Source organism: Rhinolophus sinicus, linkage group LG01 (genome assembly GCF_036562045.2).
Source record: "Rhinolophus sinicus isolate RSC01 linkage group LG01, ASM3656204v1, whole genome shotgun sequence".
Classification (NCBI taxonomy): Eukaryota; Metazoa; Chordata; class Mammalia; order Chiroptera; family Rhinolophidae; genus Rhinolophus; species Rhinolophus sinicus.
Window position 1 is genome coordinate 147,842,583 of NC_133751.1, and position 14,145 is coordinate 147,856,727.

Sequence of the window (14,145 nt, forward strand, 5' to 3'; positions counted from 1 at the left end):
TTAATTTCTCCTCTCGGATAGAGGCTCCACAATATGTTTTGTGACAAAAAAGGATCTGTGACAGCTAAGGTGTCTAATTTCCAGGTATCAAATTCTGTGATCTGTTCAATCTCAATAAATTAGTATACAACACAAGCCGTTTTCATGTATACGAATATTTTATAATCTCGTATGCATCTAGATTCACCCATCTATCCACGTACCAACCTTCTCAAGTTGTCTATCACACGGCTACCATGTTAGCTGTCTTCATTATGAGCTACATGTTGTATTATTTCTTCTCATTCGTCCTAAAATAACTTTTTTTCAGGAGCTCTCTCACTCTTGCTTCCAGGATTTTATAAACTCATTCTTGCTTACTCTCTCCCCTCACTTACCCACCAACCCACAGGTATCTGCTGACATCTATTCATGAGAGGCCTGTGTGAGACAAAGAGCCCTGCGTGGTTTCTGCCACTGACCATCGGCACAAAACAGTATCTCCAGGGGAAGGTTTCAATACATACTGTATTGAAAATTGGTTCTGAATTTCCTACCCTTATTTCAAAGCCCCCCAAATCTCTCCACTTATCTTTGGACCCTTTCCAACTGTTATGGGTTTGTATTATGATAATATATTAGATTTAGCCTTTTTTACTTATACTTTTTGTAGATTGCATGGAGCATTTTGTGGAATTTTGGTTTCTAGTGGTAACTTCTCACTGAAGAAGAGTGTACAATAGTTTTCAGTGTAGGGGTGTGGAGAAGAATTGAACGAGGGGGTCCTCTCTCTCAGTTAGGGCAGCTCTGCTTTTTAACACACTGATCTGCCTTATAAGATTTCTGTTTTGTTTTTAACTTTTGGATGGGGTGAAAAGGTAGGGTAAGGCTATAAAAAGCTATAAAACCACTGTTTACTGTGATTTCTCTTGGGGTTTGAAACTAATTTTTGAGATCAGCTTCCTGTTTTACATGCGAGAGTCCATTTTTCTTTATAAAACCAAAAAAGATTTTTTTTCTTTGTCCCTGGTTCTCCCAAATCATTTATAATTATGTTAAATAAAATTAATCTTGGCAACTAAGTGTACACATTTCAGTCTACAATTTAACTCTCTAGTTTAATTCATTTAAATTTTTTTTTTGAGTACCGCTCTACATAAAGCTGCTCTATATTCCCTGTACCAAGACAAAACCACCTGAATGGCCCATGTTGATTAAACATGGGCTTAGACACTTGCGACAATAGCTTCTTTATATTTAGGGGCTTTGAAGAAGAGACAGAAATATAATGAATCACTTCAAGTCTAGATGAAAAGAAATGGCTGGCTTCTAAGGCGAGGCCCGACCACAGGGTTCATTTTCGTTCTTTGCCTTTTTGTAGATGGTGCTGAGCCACAGAGCCACAGCCATCACCACTACGTGAAACACCGGGGTCTAATTAACGAGGAGATTTGCCTTCTCTGCCTATTCCTGTCAACCTTATTTCAATTCAGGGGTCAGTAGTTAGACTCAAAGTCAGCTGACTCCATTCTTCCCCTTTCCTAGAAATCACATGTCTGTTGTTAAGATGCTGGATCATTAAAAGTCAGAGGCACGGAGCATCAGCGCTGCCTACTGTAGACGCCGCCTCTTCCAGCTCATGGAGCTGGATGAGCTCATCCTAATTACACGGAAAACTGAAGGTCAGTGCAACAAATTAATGCAGCAGCATATTTCAAAGGGGTGTATGACCTCCCTTCCCTATTACAATTTGGTCAGTGAAAATGGTTCTCTCCTCCCTGCTGCCAATATTGTCAACAGGCATTCAGCGGAGAACAAGTGGGAGTATTGAAACATGTAATTAAGTACTGCTTAGAACTACTCTATTCTAATTAATAGAGCCAATTTGCACAATATGTAATCTTTTCAGTTCTTTAGTACAGTCCAGCGGTCTTCAGTAAGCAGCTCTAAGCTCCTCAGGCTCAGGAAAGAAAAGCTGTTTTCTAACTCTTACCCCTTCTTTTAAGAGTAGGGGCTCCATGCCAACCAGTATTTTGCATGTTAACTCCACTGGCGTCAGATCTGGGATTCTGGCAAACCGCTAGCTGCCGTTGTTGGGTTTCCAGCCAAAACTCAACCAGGGACAACCGTGAGCAATATGCTGACATTGTGCAAGACAGAAACTGGGTGACACATAAGATTTGGCTTTTCATAAAATGGAGGTAGTTTTAAACCCAAACGTCAGGTTTAAAATTCCATCATTTTTCTAAAGCTACGATTTAGCAAATCATCAGCCCAGGAAACATACCTTTGCATTTGTTTGTTGTCTTATCCAAAATTGCCTTTGTGGAGACTATTTTCCCATATCTAAAAGACAAAAAAGAAAATAAAAAAGAAGAAGTTACAATCAAGGAACCCTTATTAACATCTAAGTCCCGAAAACACACATACTTTTCAAACATCTGCAAACTTGAAAGTAAAAAATGTCCTTTACTAGGGGACAGGAAATGAGAATTTTAAACTCTAAACTAAACTAAGACAAGGGCCTGGGTAGGCCTGCCACTGATATCTTTGGATTAGTTTGACGTTTAACTCTGAAAAATCAGGTACTTACCTGACAATCTTGGGACAAGGAAAAAAAAAGGAATGTGAGCTCTATACAAAATAGTTTCTTCTAGTAACACTATGTCCGTGATCAAATACAAAGCCTAATGCAAGGCTATGGAATTATTAAAGGAAAGCATTAAGATCCACGCAGCCTTTAAAACTAATCGTGGGAGGGAAGCTGCCGGCAACATTTCTGTTCATTTTGGTTTTGCAAGCAGCATTGCCTGGCTCTAGAACATCACAGAAAGGTGTGTGTGAGCGGGTATATATTTAACACACTTGATGGGATATTTAAAATGGGTCTTTTCTAAGCTAAGATTTTGATAACTGTTTGTAAATCTGTAATAACAGTTATACAGTATACTCTCTAATGTGTGTGCACGCACATTAGTGCAAGAAACGGACACTAAAGAACAGAAAATAATGAACGAAGAATTAAGCATTAATTTTATGAGGGTGTGGGTGAGTAACGTGTTCGAATTCCTTAATGCACAACAGAAGTTGGGGGAAGAAAGAAAAAAATTCAGAACACTGCAACTTAGTACACTGCTACTGACAATGAAATGGCAGTATAGTTTAAATACATGCACTAATTCTACGCTTTTCATAGTGACCACACCATGATATAAAGCATTGCTATCTATGCTTGTCTTCTAAAAACAGAGGGGAAAAAAGCCTTAAAAAATAATTCTTAAAAATTATTGGGACTTTGGGCAATGCACATAACTTACTTCGCACATCTGAGACTTTCCTCATTTATACAGGGTAAATTACAAAATTTTACTTTTCTATATATTTACTTTAAATTTTTCACATTTTCTCTAATGTTGCTTTCTTATGATTGATTTTGAGGACTACAATTGTGTCTTAAAAGTTTTATGAATCTGTTTACATTCCATATTCCAATAAAACCATATTGATATGGGTAAAGAAAAAAAGTTTTAGGAAATGGAAGTATCTGTGTAGCATTTTAAACCATTGTGAATATTTTAAGTTTCTATTTTGTGCATTAAACAAGCTGAAATATATTTATCTAGAAGAAACAAATGGCTTGAGCACCTCTCTTCCTCAGTAAAATTTCACTGTGTAATCATATAATCAAATGATTACTAACTAGGCATGAAAGTAAAGATAATTTAAGGCCCAAATAATAATTACATCCACGAAGCATAATGCAGCACAAACACCTTTAATTCCCTGTAGAGATTCTGAGTATTTATGACAACATTAACACGGGTCACTAAGCTTACCAAATAAAAAAAATAAATAAATCTGCAAACCAGAAAAAAATTTGTGACCATTTATCTGCCTAGGTTATTTACATGCTTGATATTTACCAGTCCTCTACCATTGGCACAAGTTTTAGCTGAAATGCTTCTAGATTGCATCCCTGCCTCACACCTTTACAAAAGTAAGGAACAAAGTTGGTACAACTCCAATTTAGGATAAGGGGATTGAGAGTCACAGAGACGAAGAGATTTTGCTTGAGGTGGTAGAGTTCAGGGTCTTTCGTAAACCATCCAGAAGAAAAGAAACTTAGGGAAGGCCATTGCACCCTTCTGCTTTCTGCATTAATGATGGGAAAGATAGACATGGAGAAAGGGAGATGTGGGAAGTGGGAAAAGAGGAAAGGCCCTTGGTAGCACAGAAACTCCATCCACGCCACACTCCCTTCTAGTTTGTGTTCTCTTTGATCTTTGCTACATTTGACATTACGCCGCACTTCCCGCACCTTTCTCTGCCTCTGCCCCATTCCAGGGATCTCATTCCACCTGGGAACTCGGTCAGCAGTTCTTTGCCCATTTGGCTTCTTCCTCTCCCTCCTTAACCAAGTACTTTCATCACATTTACAGTTTGGTCCTCAACCCTTCCTATTTCTCAGAAATGCATCCAATGACACGAATTTAATTCATGCAGCTTCTCTGATGATGCCCATTTCTCCTTTCTGGGTTTTTCCTTTTGTTTTTGTTTTAAATTTATCAACGTTTTAGTTTGTCTCTACCTTTTTTAACTTAAATATCCTAGTATCTTATTAAGACACTTAAATATCTAGTTATTGTCACCTTGTGCCCACTATTTTCTAAACCCCATCCCCAAAGAACCCCAAACACATCTTTCCCTATCTCCCCTTCATGTCTTTGTGTCTCTTTTCATTCAATAGCACTGTCACACTCTCAATCTTTCACCAGGCATGGGGGCCTTCAGACGTCAACTTAGCCATTCCTGAAATCCTGTCAGTCAATGACTCTTGAGTTTTTTCTCTGACGTGTTTCTAATATTCACTCCTTCCCTTCACTGTCTACAGCTATGCAAAAAGCACATAATAGTTCTCCTTGCCTCCAGCCTCGGGTTCTTCCAATTCTGTCTGCTGCATTCATTTACCTTAAACATCACTTGAAACATGTCCCGCATCCCTCCATTACCCTATTCTGCCCGTGCTTGAATTTGAAGAAACTGTTCAAACATTATCTGTCCATGAAACCATCTCCTCAACCATTTAGTCGACCGTTTTATAAGACAGCAGCAAGGGGATTGCATTTACTCAGTTCTATGTTCTGTGGCACTGTGCCAGGCATTTTGCATGTATGATCTTATTTAATTAACTTCCACAACAATCTTTAATTAACTTCCACAACGAGACAGGTGCTATTTTTCTTAGTTTTGCAAATGGAAAAACAAAAGCTCATAGGAATTTTGAGCCTAAGATCTTGCCTAAAATCCCAAAGCTCAAAAATGAATTGTGTTTTAAGTTCTCCCGCAATTTATCTATGAAATAATTTTGAAAAACATTTCCTTTCTACACTTCCTTTCATACACAGTATGAAAGGAGAGGAACAAAATGGAAGCTCTATTACGGTACTGGAATCGATTTATTTTCCAAGTTGTTTTTGTTTGTTTTAAACACAAGAAATAAACATGTAGCTTATGGTTGAAAGAGGGATAAACAAAGGGGGGGAGTATAGGAGAAGAGACGTTTCTGAAATTTATTAGTTTTACTTTCTATTGTGGTTTTCATCATGATTTGTGGGTTAAAACTGAAAGACCATGACTTCCCAGAAAGTCAGCAAACAGTTTTCACTCTTTGGAACTACTGCATATATTCGCCTCCCTGCAATCTAGTGAGTGAGGAAGATGCTTATCTCACTGAGGCGTGTTGAAGGCTTTCCCTCGCCTCAAATATTTGCTTTGGGGGCAGTCCGCTCAGTTCCACCACTCACACCACAACAGGCTCTCCTTAAAACACAGACCCCTGAACCGGAAGGCGTAACAGTGTCCATCGGTCAGGGCCTGGTGACTAAGTTCAGGCCCTGGTGACTGTTCGCTTCTCGGAGGGTGAGGCAGTCACTGTGCTGTGCGAATGAGTAAAGAACAAGTAGTTCTGATGATGTGAGAAAGGATCTAGAACACAGAGAAGAGCCGTCCATCAAATGGCACCTCAAGGAACGGGGAAAGGAGCAGCCGGGTTCCGAGTGCTCCCCATGTCCCTCCACTTTTTACTCACAGTAAGATTTCACAAGGTGGGGCAAGGGATGGGGACGAGGAGAAGCCACTGCAGATGATTAACATTTAGTCTAATGCTACTGTTGATCCGCCGTGCTGATGAGAGTAAGAGATAGTGGGGTCAAAATTCATAGAGCAACCAGCTTTTCCCCTTTCCTTGTTCCTATTTGCTCCTATAAATAAGGATTTATTGGTTGAAAAAAAAAATCATCAAGTAAAAGGGACATACATACATTGTCTTGGGAGAAACAGGTCTTCTGATTGGCAGATACACTCTAAGAACACCAAAGAGGAGCAGGCCCAAGAAAGCAAGCTGTAGAATTTTATGGGACAATGTGAATATACAGATTCTTTGGGTTTTATCCACCTTCAAAGTAACAAAGCTCAGACCACAGCCCTGAATACCTGGAATATAATGTTCTTTGCTCAGGAGATAATCCACTCCAGAGGAAGCTCTGACAGTAAAAGGACAAAGGGGAACTAGGAGATGTGACTACAGAATAATGAGAATTTCAAAGGGCGGGGATACCAAATAAAAACTCACATTTAAACCTACTGGCCCAAGTGAACTTGGCTGATAAAACCTTTTGCTTAGAATCTACCCAAATTTCTTTTGTTTGCAACACAGCTTTAGTCATTTCTCCCCGTTTCCATTTAAGAGCTCTTCTTTCATCTGCTGTAATTTAAAATCTAAGTATATGTTAGTTTGTACTTGGTAAATAAAGCTTCATTTTCTCCTCTGCCTCGAACAATGAGTCCCTCCTAAATTCTACCTTTTCTTCAATTGACCCCAATTACAAAAGAAATGGATAACTTATTGTAATTAGAAGACACAGAAAAAAAGTAAGTTGAAATAGTAAAATCACCTGTAGTTCTGGACATGAATGTTAAACATATTGGTGCATATCCTTATAGACTTTGTCCAGTTGAGTGTAACGCGTGTGCGCACACACACATTCCTCTATGAGGGAATTCGAAGCTTTTGAACATTCCCGATTATAAGCCAAGGCTCTGGAGAGTGGCGTCTACTCCACCCACCACCAACAGATGGCGATAATGGTTGTTGATAAGTTATTTTAATATTGGTGATTCCAGTTCTAAATTCATTTAAGGCACCATGGGGTCATCTGCAGTGTGTGTGTTTCTGGAATATTTTATGTACACCATTAAACCCGCAACAGCAACAAGTGTGTGGAAAACAACAGTAAGAAGTGTACATTTGTAAACAAGATTTTATGTTTGAAAATGGGTGGGATATTGCTCACGCATATAGGATGACTGTTTTTGTTTACTAGTTGAACTGCCTCCGAAGGACAAGAGGGACTCATACATCCTGTGAGAGATGCTGTTCCCGTGCAAATGACAATGACAAGAAGGAGGGACAGGGGACTGAAATGAGAAAAACAGAAAATAAAACTTCGGAGTGTGTGGCTACAGGATCCGAACCAACATTGGAAGTCCATCACGTAGCAAGTTAATTCAAGGGACTAATAAAAGTAATAGCTTACATTTAACAGCTTTTATTTTATGCCAGGCCCTGTGCTAAGTAACTTAGGTCATTTATTTCAATCTTCACCACAACCTTTTGAGTAGGTAAAGTATTACTCCCACTCTGTAGATGAGAAACTGAGGAGCAGAGTATGGGACCTATTAAAGGTTACACAGCTAATAAGTAGCAAAAACGGGAGGCAGGAAGTTTGCTTTGGCCAAGCATGTTGACAACTGCAGAAACTTTGGTCACTAAACACAGATTGTTCCAAAGGTTCAAAGCAATTCCCCTCTTGAATCTGCACAGTTAGCTCCAAACGAGTGAGGGGACGAGGGTAGACTCTGTATGTTACAGTCTCTAAGACAGACACTGGCATCATTCAGAAAGGCGTTGCCTGACTTTCTGGGTTGACAACATTGCTCTATGTGGAATAAGAAGCCCACCAACAAACATATATACAGTATCAGTGAGGAGGCCGCAGGACTGGCTTTAAAGCTTAAAAAAGAGTAACCCATGTATCCATTCCGCAGGAATGGAGTTGGGGATTAAAAGCCAAAACCCCTCTTGTTACTTTAGACTTTTTGAGGGAAAGAAAAAAATACATATACATGTACACCCACCCAAAGATGATACTGTATATGCAATTTTCTAACTTGCTTTTTCTGCTGCTTTATTTTTTCAATGGCCTCCCAGGAATAGGGGATTTCCTACAATTTGCTTCAGCTCTCCTAACTGTGGTTGAATAGGGGAAGGAAAGAAAGTATGTACGTTTGTTTTGCTAATAGAAAAATTTCTTGGAGAATGAGGCCTCAAACAGAAAAGTAGAAGGAGTCATTTATTCTTGTTATTCTGAATCCCCACTGCCTTGAAAAATTCGGCTGGTTGGTTATATTGCTTTACTTAGTTGGTATAGGAAGTGGTAAGCATTTGAAGATGAGATACAAGCCATGTAAATTTTGAAATTAGGAAATCAACAGCAAACAGAATTTGTAAGGCGTTATCTTTTTGGCCCTGAAGAGTTTCAATGTTTCTATAACACCAAATATTTAAAGTAGAGAAAGATATTCCATTTTTCATTCCAGTGGTTTTGGCTTAACGCTCACATTCGATATCTGCCCCTTTCCACTTGCGTTGTATAGCTGGGTGTGCCTTTGTGAATAAATAGTTCCTGGTATATGAGATGGAACAGGAAGAGACAACTTATGCAGCTGGAACTGGAGCCAGGGTTTGAAGGAGGAAAATGTTTGGCAGGAAAAGCTGCTACAGCCTTGAAGGTCAGAAGCAAACCTAGTGGTGAAGGTGAATGAAACATGGGAGAGACAAGTATAGTCAACAAAGAGATCAGACCAAGAAATCGAGCCACAAATATATACAGCACCTCTACAGCGTGCCCTCCACCATACAAGGTCTATGAAAAATAGATAAGATGCTATTCCTATCATCAGAAGGACAGTCTTTTGGGGATGTAAGGAATTTTTAGTATTAAAAAATAACTAAGAATATTGTAATCTTGTATAGAAAATGCTAAATAAAGGGGGCATAAGCTTAGGACGAAATTCACATTCCGCAAGAAAGACTTTGGGGAAAGCCCGGATTCAGGTGGGCTATGGAAGAAAACAAACAGAAGGATCTGTCTAATGCAACCTGTATAGGGGGAAGAACGGAAGCTGAGTCTGAAAAGGTCCTACGGTGCCTTAGCTTCCAGGAAACGGAGTCAGAGAACAGAATGTGGCGGAGGTTTTGCAACTGCAGAATGGTATGATGAAAGCGAGATTTCAGTAAGATTAATGACCATCTTATGGCTAGAATTAGCAGAGATGTCTCATTTTATGTTACTGTCTGTTTTTTTTTTTTTTTCTTTAACTTTGTACTCAAGCAATAACACTCAAGTTCAAGAAATCAAAATGGAGTGAGGAGAGGAGCTAGGTGACAAGTGGAAACATTCTAAAGGACAGAATAGTTTCAAAACAGAATGTTTCTTTGAACTAGCCTTGAATGCTCTACTTGACATCTGAGAAAAATCATGCTTGGCATCTGTGCCATGGAAAGCCAGGGTGTTGTCTCTGTGAATGCAGAGAAGATGGAGAAAAGGAACGACCACAACTCACTTGTCTGAACTGCCCTGGGAAGGACAGTGAGTTTCAGCCCCAGTCACAGACCAAGAGCTTGCAGATTAGAGACGATTTAGCATAAATTCAGAACATCCTCAAGTGGTCTCATCTGCGTGTAGATTGGTTGCCTTACAGCACGTGAGCTGGTAGAGAATAAATTACCAAAGCTTTGGGACTAAGTATCACATTTTTCAAGAAAAAAACTATGTATCTACATATCTAATATTTCATAACATTAAAATTTTAAGATAAACACACCCTTTCAGAATACAAATAAAAGCGGCAATCTGCACCCAGATTTTGGGATTAATAAATCCCCACATTTATTAATTTTGACTAAATTTAAAACCGTTTCTGCTAATCTGCCTTTCCAACATTTCTGGGTGGCATAGCTAATCTATGAAAGATGCTACACAAAAGTAACAACTGATGCTGTTTATTGCATATATGGCTTGAGCTAAATAATTCATATGGAACGAACATTAAAACTATGCCATTAGAAATGGCTATGATGCATTTTTTTTTGCCACATTCTATGATAAACGTATACCTCTCTTCTAAATAAAAAGCGCTCTGTAAAGCATTTGATTTATTACACAGATTTGCTGTTACAGTTTAGTATCAAGTCTGTTATGGTCTGCAATCAAGGTAAAGTAGCTTTATACTATTTTATGGTCTTTTAAGAGCACCGAGCACACAGGGTCATTTATATTATCTTATGACATTAGTTTTGCCACAAGTCCCTGCACTGTAGCACTTACGGATGCAGTCACAGATGGCCAGACCCAAATTAGTCCTCCCAAGTACTAATATGTCAGAAGAAAAGAACACATGCTGAAAACGGCACCCAGAATTTTGCAAGTAAAATGTAGATTATTTATCATAAAAATGAATCCTTAAAAGTCTCAAATACTGATTAATGTCTAACTTTTGAAACAAAGGCAATTTGATTACAGAAACTGGTCTTTTATTTCTGAATTGAATTCATGAACTGACAATGATTGAGCAGTTCTTAAATTCTCTTCCTCTCCCACCAAAACCTGTGTTTTCTATGCTTTGATCATCTCGCCTTCATGTTTATACAGCACTTCGCTTTACTGTATCATCAGGAAGACAGCGTTATCCTGGAAAGAAGACAGAGCTACAACCAGAGAGACCTCTTCTCAAGTAAGGCTTACTTGGCCGATGACAAGCTCTGTGACTCTGGTGTAGTCGTGTGACCTCAGTAACCCCTTCTGTAAAGTGGCACCATGACATCTACTTCACAGTGCTTCATACATAACAGATACTCGGTATCTAATAAATGTTATCCTTTTTTCTGGCCCCCTCCAAATAATGGCACTTCTAATTCTTACCATGTGAGAGCACTAAACTGCACTGCCTTTTTACTTTAATATGGAGTGTGGTCCTATGTTGCAAAGTGCTAAGAAATGGTAGACCTGCCATTTTCATGGTTACTTTTCAGCACAGTTCTTTGTATATTGTAACCACTTAATATACACTTGTTGAAAGAATGAAACCTAAACATGCAATATGGTTGTTTTTTCCACCTTAAATTGCTTGGTGTGGAGAATTAAGAGAGGTTGGCAGTAATTGAGAGATGGGAAATACTACAGTTTGCCTTGGAAAATGGACATGGCTTTGTATTTTATCCCTATTTAGCGTATAAAAACCTGGAGGGAAACAAGGTAATTTAAGAGTTTAACATAGAATTGAAAACTAGGTCCAAAAAGAAAACTGTAAAAGGTTGGGAGTGGGGGAAAAACCTACAAGAATTTTTGTTCCTAGATTATTTTTCAAGTCTGTAAATTTGTTCCTTCTTTTAAAGGAAATCAAAACTGGAAATCTTACACACATACACTACCAAAAAACTGTGTCAGAGGCTGTGGAAACTGAATGCATTAAATTCCAACACTGAAAACCATAAATGACTGCTTCATTCAAAACAAGAACAGCGTGACAGAGAGTAAAAGTAAACATGCTCTCTGAAGCAAAACAGAGTTATCTGAAACTATTAAAACAGAGTGTGCAAATTACCTAGAAATTTCTCTTGATTCTGAAACAAGCTAAAAAGTAAAACTGGACATGTCCTAGACTGAACGCTACTGTTGGCTTTGACCCAAAACATGGCACCAGTGTATTGATTTCCAAATGCAGTCAGTCAGTCCTTTTCTAAAGTAATAAATCCTGACTGCCCCATGACCTTGAAAGGCCAGTTTGAAGAACAGACTGGAAAGGAAAGTAATATCTATTTTACTCACTTCAGCTCTAAGAAATCTGGGGATGTAATGTAAATACATCACTAGTAAAAAAACACTTGGACTGTAGAAGCAAGGGAAGGCTAAGGTGGCCTGCCAGCACAGTTAATGTTTCTAAGCTTAAGATATTTTGTTCAAGGGTCACTCATGACAACGGTCGCACCTTCTAAGAAAGGGTCTGAGGGAAATGGATAAACAGGGCTCCCACACTGGTTTCCCCCTGGTTTGCCCCTGAATAAGACTGTCCCCTAGACACTGAAGATAAAGAGAAGCCATTCTTCCAAAGGCAGAGAGCAGTGCGGCTCTAAAGATTTATAACCTTAACACTTAAGAAAGTCACAGGACTTCCTTTTATGAGAAGGAATGGAACTAAAGAGAACGAAGTGCTGTAAGTTGTTTTAGTATCAGTTTCGCAAAATTACGGGTCCCATATCCCACATGAAGGTAGTTTGCCGCACTTTCAAGATAGCCTGAACTCACTGCATTTTCCAGATGTTCTGATTCTCCTTTGTGAAGAAGGGGGGCTGTGAAGGGAGGGCAGGGCTAAGAGTGCTTCTTATTTCCATGACCTAGTCAGGGGAGGAAGATAGGGCTGCTGGGGAATGCTACAATATTCTGATTGGAGCTAAACAAAAATCATTATGTGCTCATGGATTAGATGAGGCCATCTGGGAAGAGGAAATTGGGTTTGGATGAGTGGGTAACTGGTTAAACAAGTGACAGCTAAAGTCTGTCAGGGTGGTCTGTCAGCATGGAGGAAAGCCTCTAGTGATATATGCCACAGGGCTCTATTCTTGGCCAGCACTTTTTCAACATTTAAACAATGACATAAATCAGGTAAGTGATAGTACACTTATTAAATATAGAAATATCCCAAAGCTAGGAAGGATGGTGAATGTAAGATGTCAGAATTACCACTCTGAAATTATTTCAACAAGCTATAATAAATACTTGGCTAAAGCCAATACTCTAATAGGGAAAACGTTTAAGTCTTACATATATGTTCCGGGGGTGGGAGTGGGGGTAGGGGAATCCACTGTATAAATTTAGGGAAAGCCTTGACTTATTCACATGAAAATACTTGGGTGTTTTGATTAGGAACAAGTTCAAGGTCCCTGAAAAAAAACCAGACTTAAGTTTCACTGAGAAAAATACATGATCTGGATCATAGATAGAAATTATGTTCTTGGGCCTCTTTGCTCAACAATCCCAAACACCCAGGATTAGGGGTTGAACTGTGTCCCCCAAAAAGATACGTTCAAGTTCTAAGCTCTAGTACCTGTGAATATGATCTTACAAAACACGGTCCTTGCAGATATAACCCAGTAAAGATGAGGCCATTAGATTAGGCCCCGATCCGATGCAGACAGGTGTCCTTACTAAGAGAGAAATCTGGACTCATATAGACACACACGGGGAGAACACCATGTGATGAGTGAGGCAGAGAGTTTCAGCTGCAAACCAGAACACTAAGTATTGCCAGCAAACCACCAGAAGCTTGGAAGAGATGACAAAGGACTCTCCTCTACAGGTTTCAGAAGGAGCATGGCTTTGCTGACACCTTAATTTTGGATTTCTAGCCTCTGGAACTGTGAGACAGTGTTTTTTGCTGTTTTAAGCCCCCCAGTTTTTGGTACTTTGCCACAGCCATCCCAGGAAACTCACAGAGCTCCAGCCTGCCTGACTATCCCTATACAAGTCCCCAAGCCCACCCTGCTTCATCTTAATTTTCTGACCTTAAAGGTGTTACTTTACCTCGGAAGCTCGGTGTCATTCTGCAAAACTCAGTCTAATGGTGCTCTCCAGCAGCAAGCCTTTCCTGACCTTCCCTGGTGGAGCTGTGACCTGCCCCTGAACTATGGCCACCGCAGCGCGTCCCCACAGAATGTCAGTGCAACACTCAGCACAGTGCTGCGTTACCTACACGTCTGCATCCCCATGACACGCGTGCCCTTGGACTGCCTTCCGCTTTGTGTATCAGGCCCCAGCACAGGGCATGACAAACAATAAACTGTCAACATTCAGAAAAAAAGGAGTAGAGGAGTAAATAAATGAATGACAGCCTGCTTTCATTGGATGCTTTCTACGTTACATGTTTGTTCTAAACATCTTTTTAAAAAATCTAGTCTGAGCTCTCTCAGAAGAGAGTGAGCACCAGAGACAAAAATCTAGAAATCATGTCCTATGAGGAAGGAACAGCTGACATAGAGTCTGCCGCCCC

General features: G+C 39.5%; 1 protein-coding gene across 11 annotated transcripts in view; it reads right to left on the reverse strand.

Moving 5' to 3' along the window:
* Window positions 1-14,145, reverse strand: part of RBMS1 (RNA binding motif single stranded interacting protein 1) — a 198,191-nt gene that overhangs the window by 41,047 nt on the left and 142,999 nt on the right. For all 11 annotated transcript variants that reach the window (XM_074337078.1, XM_019727264.2, XM_019727271.2 and 8 more), the window contains exon 3: window positions 2,267-2,325. In XM_074337078.1, the coding sequence (XP_074193179.1) occupies window positions 2,267-2,325 (59 nt within the window). The remainder of the gene's footprint in view (window positions 1-2,266; window positions 2,326-14,145) is intronic.